Source organism: Sus scrofa, chromosome 17 (genome assembly GCF_000003025.6).
Source record: "Sus scrofa isolate TJ Tabasco breed Duroc chromosome 17, Sscrofa11.1, whole genome shotgun sequence".
Lineage (NCBI taxonomy): Eukaryota > Metazoa > Chordata > Mammalia > Artiodactyla > Suidae > Sus > Sus scrofa.
The window spans coordinates 47,695,407-47,713,937 of NC_010459.5; the positions used below are offsets into that span (position 1 = coordinate 47,695,407).

Here is an 18,531-nt window from a genome sequence, read left to right on the forward strand (position 1 = left end):
AGGGAGCTGCAGTGGAGGGCAAGGTTGAGTCCTGGAGGCTCGTTACTAGCTCTGAGACCTTGGATAAGCTGCTTAGCCTTCCCTGGGTTGAACTTCCCCGGGGGTTTTGTGAGGATTCAGTGAGATGTCCCGTGCAAAACACTTGGCGCTGTGCCTGGATATCGGAGGTGATCCAGGAATCAAACAGCTACAGTCATTGGGCTCCCATGTTATAGAGGAGACGCCTTTCTTCAGAGCCCCAACTGTTAGATGGGGGGCAGGCTTGCCCATAATCTAGGCACAACCACTGAGTATTGCGCTTCTGTGTGCCGTGCACTGTAAAGTGATTTCTCCTTCTCCATCCAATTAGGTAGGCGCTATTATTTTCCCCCATTTTTCAGACAAAGAAACTGAGGCTTAGGGGTAAACAGCTTTCTCTAGCATCACACAGCTAAGAAGCTCGGTCAGTCGCCTCAACAACCTCATTCTCTTTTTATGTTCTCATCATGTTTGAGTGGTACATGGCCTTGATTGGGAGAGGGACAGTCCCCAGGTTTCAGAGGCTCTTTTAGCAAAAGGTTGTGAATGTGAATATAAGATTGGCTTTAAAACAAAACAAAACAAAAAAACACAAACAGCTAGTTCCCTAAAGGTGGGCAGTTAGGCAGCTGCATGTAAGTGAGAAACAGGACCAGTACTTGAGGCTTTATTAGGGCAAGGAGGCCTGGAAAAAATGCCCGACATGCAACACCCCCAAGACTGGCTTCAGCAACATCAAGCTGGACTTACTTGAGTCCCTTTTGAAGGACTTACTTGAGTCCCCTTTGAAGCCCTCTGGAATGACGATTAGTACCCCTATTTTATATACAGATGAGGAGTTCCCGTCGTGGCTCAGTGGTTAATGAATCCGACTAGGAACTATGAGGTTGTGGGTTCGATCCCTGGCCTTGGTCAGTGGGTTAAGGATCCGGCGTTGCTGTGAGCTATGGTGTGGTTGCAGACGCGGCTCGGATCCCGAGTTGCTGTGGCCCTGGTATAGGCCAGCGGCTACAGCTCCAATTTAACCCCTAGCCTGGGAACCTCCATATGCCGGGGGAGCTGCCCTAGAAATGGCAAAAAGACAAAAAAAAAAAAAAAAAAAAAAAAGATATAGATACACACACACACACAGATGAAACAGGCTTAGGTCATGTGACTTTAAGATTCACTCAAACACTTTACAATTTTGTCGCCAGTTAATTGTTAGGGAGCTGTTTCTTTTGTGTCTCTGATCCCTGTGGTCATTGCAGCATCCTGCCCAAATCAGGATCTGACCGAGCCGGCCCTGAAGAGGAGTGAAGTGCTTAAACAAAGGGAGAATGTGGTGAGGAGCCCCTAGTTCTGGGATTGTGGGAGGCAGGTTGCCTGAGCCTAAATGCCATTGGGGTGGGAGTGTTGGGGAAGGGGTGCAATGCCAGAAGTCATTCATGAGCAGGAGGACTGCATCCTTGTGCCCCAGTGGTGGCCTGGTCGCTCTGGGTCCTAGCCTAGGCACACTGGCCCCTGTCCACTCACTCCATGGCATTCCCCGTGGGAAGCTCAGGCCCAGCTCTGGGTCCCAATGGGACAAAGCGGAAGTTGCCAACCACTCCCAGGCTCATGCCTTTCTGGCCCCTCCTTGGGGCATGCCAGCCAGGTTCCCATGAAGACTAGTGCAGGGTTTGGCACTTTGGTTGGGAGCGCGCTGCCCTGACCACCAGCTGAGAGCTCGCGCAGGACCTGAGTTCACGTGGAAGCGAATGGAAGGTGCTTGGAGGAAAGGTCAAGTAGAGATTATTTTCAAAGAGTGTTGGGATTGATGCTGCCCAGCCAGGGAACCGAAGTGAGGGCTATGTAGGAAATGGGCTGGAGTGCAAGCTGAGCCGGAAGACATCGCGAAGTGGAGGTTGCTGTGATGGGGGTTGCGTGGAGGCGTGGGGTGCACGGGAGGGGAGCGGAGCGCCGCCCTTTCCAAGGCTGAGCGGTGGGGTGCAGAGTGGTCCGCGCCAGGCCCAGCTCAGGCTGTCTGCGCCGCCTGCAGGGAAACACGGTCGGTATTCGCGGATGCTCAGTTCTCGGAGGCCGTTCTCTGGAGGGGGCGAGCGGGCGGGTTCAGGGGGACCCCCTCTCATCCTTCTCCCTCGCTCTCAATCTGGAGATCTGGGCGTGGGGACGGGGAAGGGGTGTCTCTGTGCCCCTGATGGCTCCGCTACTTTGCCGAGGGTCCTCAAGGCCCGCAGCCTGCCTCTGGGGGAATACGGAGGATTGGAGCTCGGACCCCCAGTTTTCCTCTCCCCAGCTGCATATGGAGAGCCCTGTGGCTTTTACTGACAGAGGGTGACCCCAACCCGACTAGGGGCTGGAGGATGGACTTAGCGGGTCACAGGGGAGCAGTAGGACGAAGAACCGATCCTCCACGGGACTAAGTGCTTTCTGTGACCCAGGCAGGGCTCGTTTCACGTTTCCAGCCGACCTTTATTGACACCTGGCGCTGTGATGATCGGCACAATACACGTGCGTGATGGGCAGGGTGCTCTACGGCGCCTTTTTCCATTCCTCGGGAAAGGGAACAAGGGGAGCCAGAGAGGCCTAATTCGAGTCCTCGCTGTGCCACTTCCCAGCGCCGCGGTGGCTCCCTCCTCTCCTTGGCTTACAGGGCCATTGTGAGACACCTGCCAGCCAGGAAGCACATCAGAACGTCCCCCTTCTGTGACTTCACGGAGGGCACGGCTCAGGAGGGCGGCTTGCGGAGGTGGGGGAGGGGAGCAGCCCGCCGGCTTCCTTCTTCCCGTTTCTAGACTGACCTTACGGGCTTGGGGATGGGGTGGAATTGGCCTGAAGTCGTGATTCACACGCCCCCCCACCCCCACCCCACCCCCATTCCTCCATCGGAATCGAGGGCTTCTTTCCTCCATCCTTTCCAGCCCCAGACAAACAGGCGGAGCCAGCGGTAGTATTCTTCAATGCCGTATGGGAGATTTTTATTTGTAGACTCGCGAATTTTCCCGCCCATCCCTCGCGTTCAGATGACCCCTGTCATCTCCACCAGCTCCTCACACCTCTGGTCCCCATCCAAGGTCACACCTGCGAGCAGAGACCTCGGCGTCAGTTGGGAGCTAAGACCGCCCCCAGGGGGCGCTCCTGTCCTGGGAGAGGACTCAGGGACCTGGCGCTGAGGTGTCTGGCAGGTTAGAGATGCCGGTTTTAAGAGGCAGCCTCCATTTCAGGTGGACCCCCAGGCCCATCACACCCTTCCTTTCCTGGGACCTCAGTGGAGGGGCTGGAGTATTTTCTTCTATTTTTTTTCCCACCTAAGGAATTCTTTGTTCAGAGTAAATCTTATTTGAAATATGAATAAAACAAGTGGAGGAGTTCCTGTCATGGCTCAGTGGTTAACGAATCCAGCTAGGAACCATGAGGTTGCAGGTTTGATCCCTGGCCTCGCTCAGTGGGCTAAGGATCCCGATGTTGCCGTGAGCTGTGGTGTAGGTCCCAGACGTGGCTCGGATCTGGCGTTGCTGTGCCGGTGGCTACAGCTCCAATTCAACCCCTAGCCTGGGAACCTCCATGTGCCATGGGTGCAGCCCTAAAAAGACAAAATAAACAAACAAAACAAGTGCAGGGTTGATCTAAGGGGAGGTGGGATGCAGCAGAGCCTTACTTGACCACTTGGCCTCCCCTTCCCCTCACATTTGGAAATCCCTAAATTTGCTTACTGAGACTTCTAAGTCTGAGGCCTTCGGCTGTCGTCTGTTGCAGTTGTGGCCCCTCCCGAGGCCTCAGGCAATGAGATGACCCACCTCAGAACCACACTCCCAGTGCCCTCCTTCCCCAGAGCCCCTACTTGAGTTCTGAGAGGCCCCAGCCTAGCCACTGCCCTGCTGTGTGGCCTCAGTCAATGGCTTCTGCCTCTCTGGGCTTCCCTCTCTGGCACGGAGGTAAAGCCTCCCAGCGCCGCCAGCCACAGCCCCAAGACTCTTGATCCTGAGCCTTTTAACTCCGGGGCCCAGCTCAGGGCTGGGCCCGGGGCCTACGTCTCACCATTGTCACACCTTGTATGGATGGACCATAGGCAACTCAAGTGATGCTGAGCAGAAGCGGGTGCAGCAGCGCTTGACCCAGCGCAGGGCGGATGACCTGCACATCACCCGGGGCCCTGGGAGGTGGACTCGGGTGGGCAGCCCCTCAAACCATCTCCGCTGGTGAGCTGCTTCTAGCTGCTCCATGTCCTCTGCAGGAGCTCTCTTCTGCTGGGTTTTCAGGAGGACAACTCCGGGGTCCCCAGTGGGCGGTTGCCTCCCCCAGGCTCCAGGGCCGGTGGTCAGGCCATGACCCTTCAATGTCATCGGGACCTCAGGCTCCATCCGCTGCTCTTTCTGTGGCACTGCTTCCTGTGCCATGTGCCTCTTCCCCGATGCCACCTTGGGCTTCCACAACTTAGACTCCGCTATGGGCCCTAAGTTCTTGGAGTCTAGTTTCTGGCTGGGGCCCCCAGCCTCCTGGAGCTCTTTGTTCTTTTGTTCCCCTTTCTCCTGGACGTCATCATTCCTGGCAGGGAGAGGAACAGCAGTCAGCAGAGCAGGCCGAGGCCCTGGTCCTCCAGCCAGCCCGAGACGGTTGCTCTGCAGCCAGCTCAGGGGAGCCTGTCGGGAAAGCTGGAGAGAGCCTGAAAAGAAACTCCTCTCCCACTTGTGCCTGGGGCAGGGGACAGGGTGACAGGTATTGGCAGAAGCATTGTGAAGAGTTCCTGTCGTGGCTCAGCAGTAACGAACCTGACTAGTGTCCATGAGGACACGGGTTCGACCCCTGGCCTTGCTCAGTGGGTTAAGGATCTGGGAGTTGCTGTGAGCTGTGGTGCAGGCTGTAGGCTGGCAGTTACAGCTCCGATTCAACCCCTAGCCTGGAACTTACATATGCTGTGGGTGTGGCCCTAAAAAAAAAGACCAAAAAAAAAAAAAAGAAGAAGAAGCGATGTGAGAGGTGGGGAAGGCATGGATGGGAGTTAGGACACCTGGAAATATATATTATCTCCATTGGCCTCTAGGTTAAGGCTCTGCCTCTCTGGATTTCCATTGATGGGGTGAACTAGTCCAGTGGGGTTTTTTGTTTGTTTGTTTGTTTTCCAAATTGGGTTCCAAGAAAACTTAGGGTTCTGAGGAAGTATCTCAAATGCCCCCCACTCCCTCCCTGCCTGGTAGGGGCAGGGTGAGGAGCAGAATAGATTTTTCCCCCCCATCAACGCAACTGGGGCTCGGGGACAGAAATCTGAAGAGGGCTTGTGCTGCTTTAAAAAGGGTTGGAAAGGAGTTCCCGTCGTGGCGCAGTGGTTAACGAATCCGACTAGGAACCATGAGGTTGCGGTTCGGTCCCTGCCCTTGCTCAGTGGGTTAACGATCCGGCGTTGCCGTGAGCTGTGGTGTAGGTTGCAGACGCGGCTCGGATCCCGCGTTGCTGTGGCTCTGGTGTAGGCCGGTGGCTACAGCTCCAATTCAACCCCTAGCCTGGGAACCTCCATATGCCGCGGGAGCGGCCCAAGAAATAGCAACAACAACAATAACAAAAAAGACAAAAAGACAAAAAAAAAAAAAAAAAAAAAAAAAGGGTTGGAAAGACAAAAATAAATAAAATAAATAAATAAATAAATAAATAAAAATTAAGGAAAAAAAAAAAGGAGTTCCCATCGTGGCGCAGTGGTTAACGAATCCGACTGGGAACCATGAGGTTGCGGGTTCGATCCCTGCCCTTGCTCAGTGGGTTAAGGATCCGGCGTTGCCATGAGCTGTGGTGTAGGTCACAGACACGGCTCGGATCCTGAGTTGCTGTAGCTCTGGTGTAGGCCAGCGGCTACAGCTCCGATTTGACCCCTAGCCTGGGAACCTCCATATGCCGCGGGAGCGGCCCAAGAAATGGCAAAGAGACAAAATAAATAAATAAATAAAAATTAAGAAAAAATAAATAAAAAGGGTTGGAAGGAGTTTCCCATTGTAGCCTAGGAGAAATGAATCTGACTAGGAACCATGAGGTGGCAGGTTTGATCCCTGGCCTCGCTCAGTGAGTTAAGGATCCTGCATTGCCCTGAGATGTGGTGTAAGTCACAGATGCAGCTGGGATCCTGCATTGCTGTGGCTGTGGCATAGGTTGATGGCTGCAGCTCCGATTTGACCCGTGGCCTGGGAACCTCCCTGTGCCATGGGTGCGGCCCTAAAAAGCAAAAAAAAAAAAAAAAAAAAAAAAAGAAAAAAGAAAGATTGGAAAATTCTGGGACTAGATGATCCTAACCCTTCTGGCTCAGTGTTTCCTGACTGCCTACACCTAGGAGGCCAACTCAGAGGGAGGGGCTGGAAAACCAGAAAGGGGTTAAGAGACTTTCCCCAAAGCATGTCTGTCATAGACTGAGTCCCCCGCAGCATGGCAGCCCCATCCTAGCAGCGCGTGTGGAGAGGCACAGGCCTCAGGCTCAGGATAATGACAATACCTGGGATAATACTGGCCACCTCTGGTTGGGTGCCCACTGGGGTGGATGGTCATGACTGGTTATGAGCACAACTCTGCTCTCAGCCGTCAGCGGCTTCACATCCTAACTCTGCCACTTGGGGATCAGTTCGGTTAACTGGTGCACATCACTCCATCACTTGGGCCTCAGCTCCCCCTCAGTCCAACAGGGCTAAGAAATAACTGCCTTTCTCCCAGAGCCCTTGCAAACATGCGATTCTCTAAATCCCTTAGTGCAGCTCCTGTTCCTAGGGGAGAGAGCTGTGGGATCCATGGGGTGGGGGGGTCACAGGCAGGCCGAGCTCACCCGGAGGAGATCCCGAGGATCCTCGGAACTCTGAGCAGTGAATCCCAATACCTTTTGGCCAGGTTATGCAGTTCTTGAATCCGAGGGTTTGAGCTCTTGAACAGCTTCAAGAGCGACAGGTTTTTTAACACCTGCCAGGGAAGAGGAGCCAGAAAAACAAATCAGCTTTCCTGGGAGAGCCTCCCCCACCCCTGGACTTGGGCTCCACTCAGCTCGGGGCTGAGTGACTCCTGGGTCACTTGGCCTGGCAATCAGGAGCAGCATGGCATGAGTGCCCAGGCTCTCCTAAGTGGGGACCAGAATGGGGCATCTCACCATTTTCAGTCGGTTCCGCTCAATTACTTTGCTGACAGGCTGCTGTGTCTTGTCCTGTGGTTCCTCATCTTGCGTCTGACACAGAGAGAGAGAGAGAGAGAGAGAGAGAGAGAGAGAGAGAGAGAGAGGAAGGGGGGGAGGAAGAGAGAGAGGCGGGGAGGAAGAGGGAGAACGCTAACACAGGCCGAACCACCCCGAACGCCTCCATAATCCCTCTCCGTTTGGCAGGATGTAGTTCGACCAAAGCTCCTAGCCTGGGATTTTTGTCACCTTGCTTTGGGAGTGGAAACGGGAAGCCCATTCTGTCCTGGCCTCCCTTTACCCTTCACCTTTCCCTTCCCCCCAGGCTGGGGGTGGTTGGACTGTGTTGACAGCCCCCCATTAGGTCCAGTCCCAAGTCAAACCTTGGAAGCCACTCTATTCTTGGGCCTCTTCTTTGCGGATGGACTCATGCTGGGGCTGTGAGGCCTCTGAGACAGATGGAGCAAGACCAGCACCAGGCAGTGCCTGCGCCCTGCCCCTCTCCGCTCAGCCAGCACTCAGGCTGGGCATCAGGATGGTTGTGCTGGAGCTCCCCGGGAGGGGAGCTGTGACATCACTGAAATGTGTGACAGCAGCAGGGCTGGGTCTCCAAGGAGTATGTGTGTGGCAGGGGCGAGGGTGAGGAGGAAACTCCTGTGTGTGGAGAGACCCAGTAGGTGCCAGGCAGAGGCCTATGTTGTCACCACTTCGCTTCCCTGTGAGGTAGGAAGATCCCCTCATCTTTTTTGAATGAAGAAGCCAAAGTCCAAAGAAATTAAATAATTTACTCAAGGCCACACAGTCAGATAATGGTGGCGCTGGAAACATGAGGTCTGACAGGCAACCCACGAAACCTGGGTTCCCAACTACGCTCCTCTCCTGGTCCACATCACATACGTTGACTGTGCTGTGTGTCAGGTGTGTTCTAAGCACTGGAATTAAAGAAAATTCCAGAAACCGGATGGTGTGTGTGCTTGTAAATGTTCAATAATTGGCTCTCTGAAACCAAGTGTGTGTGTGTTTGTGTGAATGTGTGTTTATTATAAATTTTACTGAAGGAAATCTAAAATAATAAAATCCTACAGTACTCTATTGTGAATTGCATATAACCGATTTATTCCTACAGTGTACTTTTCTTGAATTTTGCTTGACTCTGCATCCATGGTCAACCTACGGTTGCCACTGATGAACAAGTTTAGTTCTGACATGAATGTCGATCTTTTCATTCATACTAAAGAGTAAGAAGAAAGTGGAAAAGTGAAAGAAGTTTGAATTCAACTCATTTCTCAATGACTTGATCGACTTCTTTACTGGGTTGGAGCACAGTTTGCAAATACTAGAAACATATTTTCTCAACTTCTTTGGGGGTGTGAGTTGCTATTTACAGTTCACAGGCAGACCTTGGCGATATGGTGGGTTTGGTTCCACGCCACCACAAGAGAGTTGCCGAATCTTTTGTTTTCCCGGTGCGTGCAGCAGTTATGTTTGCAAGATCCTGTAGTCAACAATAGTAGCATTCTGTCTTAAAAGATGTACATTGCTTAACTAAAAAATACTTAATTACTAAAAAATGCTAATCATCCTCTGAGTCTTCAGTGAGTCGTCGTAGTAACTCTGAAGGTCACGGACCGCAGGTCCCATAACAAGTGTGATAGTGAGAACGTTGGAAATGTTGTGAAAATTACCAAACTGTGACACAGAGATATGAAGTGAGCCATTGCTGTTGGAACAATGGCACCGATAGACTGGGTTAGACACAGGGTTTCCACAAGCCTTCAGTTTGTAAAAAATGGACTAAAATAAGTATAGTAAAGTGGGAGTTCCCGTCGTGGCTCAGTGGTTAACGAATCCGACTAGGAACCATGAGGTTGCGGGTTCGATCCCTGGCCTCGATCAGTGGGTTAAGGATCCTGCGTTGCCCTGAGCTGTGGTGTAGGTCGCAGACACAGCTCGGATCCCGCGTTGCTGTGGCTGTGGTGCAGGCTGGTGGCTACAGCTCTGATTCGACCCCTAGCCTGGGAACCTCCATATGCTGCAGGAGCGGCCCAAGAAATGGCAAAAAGACAAAAATAAAATAAAATAAAATAAGCGTAGTAAAGTGAAGTGCGGTAAAGTGAGGTCTGCCTGTGACAGCTGTACGACGGGACGTGTTTACATCTACATCATTAACATTTCCTCTGTTCCCTGGGTTTTTTTTTTTTTGTCTTTTTAGGGCCATACCCGCGGTAAATGGAAGTTCCCAGGCTAGGGGTTGAATCGGAGCTGCAGCTGCTGGCCTGTGCCACAGCAACGTGGGATCTGAGCCGCATGTGTGACCTTACACCACAGCTCACAATGACGCCGTAGCGTTTAACCCACTGAGCGAGGCCAGGGATCAAGCCTGCATCCTCACGGATACTAGTCTACTAGTCGGGTTCATTACTGCTGAGCCATGGCAGGAACTCCATTACCCTCTTAAGGCTAGACCAGGGGTTGGCAAATGTCTCCTGTAAGGGGCAGGACAGTACTTGTGTTAGGCTTTGCAGGTCATACTCAACCACTCTTGTGGTATAAAAGCAGCCATAGATCTGCGAATAAGTGGGCCTGGTTCTGTCGCAGTAAAAGTCTATTTACAGAGAGAGTTAGTGGGCTGAATTTAGCCCATGGCCAACTCCTGGACTAGACAATCAACAAAACAATAAATCCAAACCTGGTTTATCACACCTAATCTATTTCTGTGGTGTAAACACTCCTGCCGTGGCTGATTTCAAGCTGCCAGTGTCATGTCACTGAAAGCAGAGCTGAACAGAAATGCACGGTAGCATATACCATTGTATGTCATATATTTCTGCCAGCTTCTACAGCTGTCATGATTTTCAAGAACATAGATAATAGCAAAAGGTAGTAAAAAATGAGAAAGTGATGAGTTTTTTCACCTTTGTTTTTAATATCATTAACTTCAGTTGATATATTTTTTTATTTGTCTTTTTTTTTGTCTTTTCAGTTGATGTAATTTAATTTTTTAACAGTGTGGCTTTGCTTAACAACTGTCCAGCCAGGCAAGCTCTTGCGAGTCAGTTCCAGCACTGTTAACACCAGTTAAGGTTAGATGGAGAGAAGTGAACAGGGCAGACAGGAAAGGGAGGTCAAAGGGAGGCGGCTTACCATGCTGAGAAGGATGGAATGGGATTGTTTGACTGACAAGATGCCATCTGAGGAGAGACCGGGAGGAGGGGAAGGAGGGGGCAGCGGTGCGGAAGGCCTGGGACAGAGCACTTGAACCACGCAGGCTGCTCTGAGTAATCTGCCAGCCGGCCGCGTCAGAATCATTGGAGGAGCTGGTGAGAAACAGCTTCTCAGGCACCACCCCGTGCTCTTGGCCAATCTGATACCCAACCAAGTATGGGAAGCCGAATCCACCCCATAGGGCTTCTAGGGCAGAGGGGTGTACGTACATCATTGGGGTGCCTGGCCTTCCCTTTTAGGGGTGGCGGACCAAGACCAGCTTCGGACATGTACGTGCTCTTTAGTATCAGGGCAGAGATGAGCAGGTGGTAAAAGGTGGACCAGGGAAGAAACCCAGGCGGTGACTTGGGAGGGAAGACACGGAGGCCGCCCCGTCCCTCTCCCTCTGCCCAGCCCTCCCTGGCTCCTCTGCTGCACCATGCCAGCTCTTCCTGGAGTCTCGTGGGCTGCATCACGATGGTCTTCACCCCTGCTTCAGTGCCTGGGCACCAGGACCCGCCCCCCCATGCTAGGCAGCACCCAAGCCAGGGGGAGAGGGTCCTGGAGAATAGGGGCTCCTCCGGGGTGGGATGTTTTGGCTGTTCTCCTCATTGCTAAACTCCTGGAGCCCAGAAGAGTGCCTGGCTGAAAAGAGGTACCCACTAAGTATTGTGTGAAAAAGTGAAATAAATGGCGTTATTTATCTACCGTAAGGGTGATCCCCGGGGCTGCTGGAGCTCAGAGGAGCAGTGTGAGGAGGCCAGGGAAGCCCTTACAGAGATGGGGACGAGGGACGAAGGAGGAGCAGGGTCGGTCAGGCAAAGGGGTGTGAGGTGGGCAGGACATTCTCCAAAGAGGGGATTTTAAAAGCACAGGCGTGGGAGGGAATGACGAAGGGCAGGCTGGAGTGGAAAGGAGGGGCCCACCGTGGCCGTGGCCAAACCCAGAGGAGTGAGCAAGTCACAGACCGCTCAGGGCTTGACCACAGGCTGAGGGGCTTGGAGTTTGTCCCGAGGGGTCCGAGAGCCCTGGAACGGCTCCAGCAACCAGGCAAGGGGGCTTGGTTGGGGGCTGGGGGCTGGCCCGGCCTCCTCTGCCATCCTGTTCTCGTCTGTTCTTTTCATAATCACTAACTTCCCTCTCCTGGGGAACCCCAGGAGGCAGGGAGTTCTCCAGGATCAGACATTGTATCCCAGCGATGGCTCTTAAAGCAGCATCCCATATTCTGTCCTGTTTGGCCCTTCCATTCACACAGGGAAAACCATTTATGGGGCTAGGTACACCCAAGGACGCACAGGGGGTCAGCTTTGTGGACCAAATCCAAGGCACTTGAGTGAGGAACCGCCACTCTTTTTTTTTTCTTTTCTTAGTTGTGGTAAAACACACATAACAAAATCTACCATCTTAATCATTTGTAAGTGTGCCATTCAGTCGTGTTAAATACATTCGCGTTATGCAGCCGTCACCATCATTGTCTCCAGAAGCCTTTGCATCTTGCAAACCTGAAACTCAGTACCCATTAAATAACAACTCCCCATTTTCCCCTCCCACTGCAGCCCCTGGCAACCCCCCTCCTACTTTCTATGAATTTGCCTGTGCCAGGTGCCTCATGTGAATGGAATTATAATATTTATCTTGTTGCCATTGGCCTCTTTCACTTGGCATAGTGTCCTCAAGTTTCATCATGTCACAGCATGTGCCAGAATTCCCTCCCTTGTTATCTGCTCATCCTTGGCGGACCACTTGTGTTTCTTCCACCTTTTTGGCTGTTGTGAATAATACCACTGTGAACATGGTGTACAAATAGCTCTGCTTTCTATTTTTTTGGATATACAAAGGAATTCCACAAGTAGAATTGCTGAGCCATATGGTAATTTTTTATTTTTTTGGCTTTACCCTTGGCATGTGGAAATTCCCCAGCCAGGGACCGAACCCATGCCAGTCACAGCAGTGACAACACGGGATCTTTAACCTGCTGAACCACCAAGGAACTCTTATTGGGTTATATTTAATATACAGTAAAATTCACCCTTTTTGGTGTGCAGTTCTCTGACAAGGGCGTACTATCGTACAAACCCCGCAGTCAGTGTATAGAGTGGTTCCATAATCCCCCTGCGTCCTCTGGTATCATCTCTGTGGCTAACCCCTTGTCCCATTCCCAGCGCTGGCTGGGAAAAACTGATGTCGTTTCAGTCCCTGAAAGAGCTTTGCCTTTTCCAGAACATCATGTAAATGGAATTCTACAATATTAATAGCCCTTTGAATCAAATTCTTTTGCCTAACAATGCATCTGAGGTTTGCCCATGTTGGGTGTATCGGTAGTTTGATTCTTTTCTTGGCGGAGTGTTTGATTGTATAAATATGCCACGGTTGGTTATCTAATCCTTAAAGGACATCTGGGTTAGTTCCTGGTTTTTGGTGATTAGAAAGTTGCTAAACATCTTGGTACCAGTTTTTGTGGAAACAGAGATTTTTATTTCACTTGGGTAAATACAGGGTGGGGCTGCTGTCGTAAGTGGTAATTGTATATTTCACTTTGGAAGATACCACCAAATAGTTTTCCGAAGTAGCTGTTCCCACCAGCAGTGAGCGAGGGCCCGCTCGTTCCACATCCTCAGCAGCACTTGGTGTTGTTACGTTGGTTTTGTTGTTGTTGTTGTTGTTTTCAGATTCCAGTTTTGCACCAGCTTACCTTTCTCTTCCTTCCTTCCTTCCCTCCTTCCCTCCTTCCTTTCTTTCTTCATGCGTTTTAGAGCCATACCTGAGGATTATGGAAGTTTCCAGGCTGAGGGTCAAATCTGAGCTGCGGCTGTCAGGCTACACCACAGCCACAGCCACGTGGGATCCAAGCCACATCTACAGCCTACACCACAGCTCAGGGCAATGCCAGGTCCTTAACCCACTGAGCAGGGCCAGGGATCGAACCCACATCCTCATGGATACTGGTCAGATTTGATACTGCTGAGCCACAATGGGAACTTCCAGGTTGGGCTTTTATTTAAGTCATCCTGGTAGCCATTCATAGTAGTGTTAATTTATACTTCCCCAGTGACTGATAATTTTGAGTACCTGTTCATGTGCTTATTTGCCATCTGTTTATCTTTTCTGAGGAACTGTCTGTTAGGTTTTTGGCCCATTTTAAAAACTGGGTTGCTTTTCATGTGTTACAAATTCTTTATAGATGCTGGATCCCATCAGACATAAGATTTGCAAGTATTTTCTACTAGTCATATGATTTATCTTTTCATTTTTCTTAACTATCTTTTGAAGAGCAGATTCTTAATTGTTTTCTTTCTTTTTTTTTTTTTTTGTCTTTCTGTCTTTTTAGGGTCGCACCCACAGCATATTCCCAGGCTAGGGGTCCAATTGGAGCTGTAGCTGCCAGCCACAGCCACAGCCACAGCAACGCAGGATCCGAGTGGCATCTGCGACCTACACCACAGCTCACGGCAGATCCTTAAGCCACTGAGAGAGGCCAGGGATCGAACCTGCATCCTCATGGATGCCAGTCAGGTTTGTTAACCGCTGAGCCACAACAGGAACTCCAGATTCTTAATTTTGATGGAAGTCCAATTTATCAAATTTTAAATGGATTATATTTTGGTGTCATATCTAAGAAATATTTGCCTCTCCCAAGTCAGTGAGACGCCTATGTTTTCTCCTAGACATTTTATGGTTTTAGGTTTTAAATTTAAGTCAGTGACCCATTTTGAGTTCTTTTTATGTAGTATAATGTGTGGATTAAGGTTCTTCTTTTACATATGGATATCCAGTGATTCCAACACAATTTGTTGAAAAGACTGTTTTCTTTCTATTGAATGCCTTTGCATTTTTCTCAATTCAATTGACCGTGTATGTGTGGATCTATTTCTAGATTCTCTATTCTGATCCACTGATCTATATGTCTATCTTTTGCCAATACCATCTCTCTTGATTCCTTATAGTAAGTTTTATAATCTGTCTTGATTACTGTAGCTCTTTGTAGTAATACTCAAAAGACAGCTCTCCAGCTTTTCTGTTTTTTTTTTTTCAAAACTGTTTTTGCTGCTGCACTTCACTTGTCTCTCCTTATGAATTTAAAGATCGGCTTGTTAAGGGAGTTCCTGTTGTGGTGCAGCGGAAATGAATCTGACTAGTATCCCTGAGGATGTGGGTTTAATCCCTGGCCTCGCTCAGTGGGTTGGGGATCCGGGTTGCCATGAGCTATAGGTCACAGATGAGGCTTGGATACTGTGTTGCTGTGGCTGTGATGTAGGCCAGCAGCTGCAGCTCTGATTGGACCCCTAGCCTGGAAACTTCCATATGTCGTGGGTGCGGCCCTAAAAAGCAAAAAAAAAAAAAAAAAAAAAAAAAAAAAGGAATGGGGGGGTCTTTGTCAAATTTGGGAAAATTTCAGCCATTCTTTGAATGTTTTTACACCTCTGCTTTTTTCCCTCCCCCTGGGAATCCAGTGACACAAATGTTAAACCTTTTGTCATTGTCTTTTTTTTTTTTGTCTTTTCACCATTTCTTGGGCTGCTCCCCAGGCATATGGAGGTTCCCAGGCTAGGGGTCTGATGGGAGCTGTAGCCACCGGCCTACGCCAGAGCCACAGCAACTCAGGATCTGAGCTGCATCTGCGACCTACACCCCAGCTCATGGCAACACCAGATCCTTAACCCACTGAGCAAGGCCAGGGATCGAACCCCCAACCTCATGGATTCGTTAACCACTGAGCCACGACAGGAAATCCTTGTCATTGTCTTTTATTATCGGCTCTGTTCTTTCTTCCTTCCTTGCTTCCTTCCTTCTTTCTTTTTTTAAAAAAAAAAAAATTTTTTTTTTTTTTAATTGGTCTTTTCTAGGGCCACACCCACAGCATACGGAGGTTCCCAGGCTAGGGGCTGAATTGGAGCTGTAGCCGCTGGCCTACACCACAGCCACAGCAACTCGGGATCTGAGCCACGTCTTCGATCTACACCACAGCTCACGGCAATGCTGGATCCTTAACCCACTGAGCGAGGCCAGGGATCAAACTCACAAGTTCATGGTTCCTAGTCAGATTTGTTAACCATTGAGCCATGATGGGAACTCCCCCAAATTTTTTTTTAAAAAGTTCTAATTGATTTACAGTGATCTGTCAATTTCTTTTCTTGTTCTTTTCTCTTTCTTTTTCTTTTTTGCTTTTTAGGGCTGCACCCGTGGCATACGGAAGTTCCCAGGCTAAGTGTCGAATCAGAGCTATAGCTGCCAGCCTACGCCACAGCCACAGCAATGCCAGATCCTTAACCCACTAAACAAGGCCAGGGATTGAACCTGCCTCCTCATGGATGGTAGATTCATTTCTTCTGAGCCACAACAGGAACTCCCCCTTCTGTCAATTTCTGCTGTACTCTTCCTTCTTTCTTTTTTCTTTCTTTCCTTCCTTCCTTTTTTAAAAAATATAATTTGCTCTTTTTTTCAGATTGAGTAATTTCTCCTATGCTGTCTTCAGATTCACTGATTCTTTCATGTTATCTCCATTCTTCTATTGCGCCTATCCAGTAAGCTTTTTTTTTTAATTTTCATTTTTTTATCGGTGTCAAACCTGTTGACTTGAAACAAGAGGAATTAATTTTCATATGGTACTGGAGGTCATAAGTCCAGAAATCAAAGTGTCGGTTCCTTCTGGAGGCTCCGAGGGAGAATCTGTCCTGTCTCTTTCTTAGCTTCTGGTGACTTCCAGCAGCCTTGGCACTCCTTGGCTTGGAGACCTTTCATTCTGATCCTGCCGGCTTGGCTTCACGTGGTGTTCTGCCCTGTGTGTCTTTCTGGGTTTTCACATCGTCTTCTTATAAGGATACCAGTTGTTGGACTTAGTGTCTTCCCTAATCTGGTATGACCTCATCTTTACTAATTACTTCTGCCAAGACCCTTTTTCCAAATAAAGTCACAATCTGTGGTGCTGGGTAGACATGAATTTTTGGAGGACAGTAGTCAACCCAGTACTATTCCATTCTTTTTTTTTTTTTTTTTTTTTTTTTTGTCTTTTGTCTTTTTAGGGCTGCACTGGCGGCATATGGAGGTTCCCAGGCTAGGGGGTGAATCAGAGCTACAGCTGCCGACCTACACCGCAGCCACAGCAACTTGGGATCCAAGCTGCATCTGCGACCACAGCTCACGGCAACACCAGATCCTTAACTCTCTAAGCAAGGCCAGGGATCGAACCTGCGTCCCCACGATGGGAACTCTCTTATTCCTCAGTTCTAATAGTTCTATTTGGTTCATCTTTGTTTCTTCTGTCCCGCCCCCCCACCCCAAGATCCTATTTTTTTCGTTTGTTACAGGAAAGTTTGCAGTTGCTTTTGAAACATTTTTACAGTGACTATTTTAAATTCCTTGTCGGATAATTCCAACATCACTGTGATCCACTGGCATCCCTTGATTGTCTTTTCTCGTCCAAGTTGAGATTTTCCTGGTTCTTGGAATGGTGAATTATTTTTATATATAACCAGGACATTTCAGAAATTATGTTATGAGACTCTGGGTCTCATTCAGATCTGCTATAGACCTCTACTGTATTGCGGTAATGAGAGAGGGGCACCAACTCTCTACCAGCAGGTGGGGTGCAGAAAGTCTAGGCTGCCCACCAGGCCCACACTGACTCCAGCCTGTAGACAGAGGGGAGGGTTGGTTGCCTTATTACCACTGGGCAGGTGGATATCTTGGTTCCACAGGTGGCCTCCTTAACATTGAGGGAAGGGAGTGATGCCTCATTGCTGTTGGATGGGGATGGCAGCCTGGGCTCCCCACGGGGCCGCCGCTGACATCATGGAAATTGTGGGGTGGGGTACTGCTAGGCAGTGATGAAGCCCAGGCTCCCCATGCTGCCTCCTCTAACACCACCTGCGGGGGAGGGGGAAAGGTGCCTTGTTACCACAAGACAGAGACTGGGAGTGAGGTTTTCTTTAGTATTTTGCTGGAGGTGGCATTTAATGTCAGAAGATTCCTGCGAGTTCCTGCTGTGGCACAACAGGATCCGTGGTGTCTCTGCAGCACCAGGATGCAGGTTTGATCACAGGGCCAGCACAGTGGGTTAAATGTTCCAGCATGGCTGCAACTGCAGCTTAGGTCACAACTGAAGCTCAGATCTGATCGCTGGTCTAGGAACTCCATGTGCCTCGGGGTGGCCAAAAAAGAAAAAAGGAAAAAAAAAAAAAAAAAGATTTCTGTCTTGCTAGGGTGCCTCTTTCTCAATCAATCCTTTGACAAGAGAAAACAGGCTTTTCATAGGGGTGATTTTTGTCTGTGCCCGATTGGCTTCTCAAGCATCCAACAAAAAGAAAACTCAGGGACTCACTGCTGCGTCATTTGAGTCCTGGGGTTCCTAGTTGGTCTGCCTTTATCTGTTTGTTTTATATGTAATGCCTAGCATTTTAAACAGCATTTAGTGGGAAAGGTAGCGAGGAATGCATTTACTCCATCTTGTTCAGAACCAGAAATCCCTTTTTAAAAATTTAATATTCTCTTTATCCCTTTAAGTCCAAGCGGAGATGTTTCTGGATATAGAAACCTTTTAAGAACCTGTGGGTCACTCTGAATCTGATTCAGGTCCACTCTGGTAAACAAAAGCCACGTCCACAATTTCTCGGAGATAAGCGCTTCCCTCATTTGCCTTATGCTGAATTGGCTCAAGGGCAACACCCCTAAGCTTCCTGGAATCCCTCTTGCTTGATTCAGAGGATCCGTGAGGCACACCTATCCTTTCTTTGTGTCTTTTGTTTGATTGAAGATTACTCTGATCCATTGTCTTAAATCTTGCTGAGATGCAAGCAAAAGATTGGATAGTCACCTTCTCTGTTTCATTTTTAGACCATGTTTTTCTGGCAAAGCTCTGGACTCGAGCTTTGCTAGGAAACCATTGTTTAACTTTACTATCCTTTGCCATTTAGAGAGGCTGAGCATTTTCTACCACCAAGTCCTGGCTCCTTCGCATTTCACATTTTCCCTCGGGACTCCTCGGCCTCAGCCCTGTTGACACTTCGGCGGGGGTAATTCTTTGTTGGTTGGGGGGAGGTGATGGTGGGAGGGGTTCGTCTGGCGTGTTGTAAGATGTTTAGCAGCAGCCCTGGCCTCTCCTAACTAGATGGCAGTAGCAGCCTCTCCAGTTTTGACGATCAGAAATGTGTCCTGGCATTGCCAACAGACGTTGCCAAATGTCCCTCCGGGAGGTGTCA

General features: G+C 49.6%; 2 protein-coding genes across 2 annotated transcripts in view; one reads left to right on the top strand and one right to left on the bottom strand.

Annotated features, from left to right (window-relative positions):
• The window catches only part of DBNDD2 (dysbindin (dystrobrevin binding protein 1) domain containing 2), a 43,444-nt gene that overhangs the window by 9,187 nt on the left and 15,726 nt on the right, over window positions 1-18,531 (top strand).
• On the bottom strand, window positions 3,917-10,568 carry TP53TG5 (TP53 target 5). Its single transcript, XM_021078194.1, has 6 exons — window positions 10,388-10,568; window positions 10,277-10,323; window positions 7,112-7,285; window positions 6,797-6,927; window positions 6,492-6,508; window positions 3,917-4,753 (listed from the first exon to the last, which is right to left on the bottom strand). Exons 1-6 carry the CDS (start codon window positions 10,566-10,568, stop codon window positions 4,044-4,046), a joined length of 1,260 nt encoding a protein of 419 aa, XP_020933853.1. The 3' UTR covers window positions 3,917-4,043.

Coding starts and splice junctions, on each gene's coding strand:
- TP53TG5 (XM_021078194.1), bottom strand. CDS start 10,568: ATGTACGTACACCCCTCTGCCCTAGAAGCCCTATGGGGTGGATTCGGC. Junction 10,324..10,387: donor GAGCAGCCTGCGTGGTTCAA/GTGCTCTGTCCC, acceptor GTCTCTCCTCAG/ATGGCATCTTGTCAGTCAAA. Junction 7,286..10,276: donor ATTCCATCCTTCTCAGCATG/GTAAGCCGCCTC, acceptor GGCCTGTGTTAG/CGTTCTCCCTCTTCCTCCCC.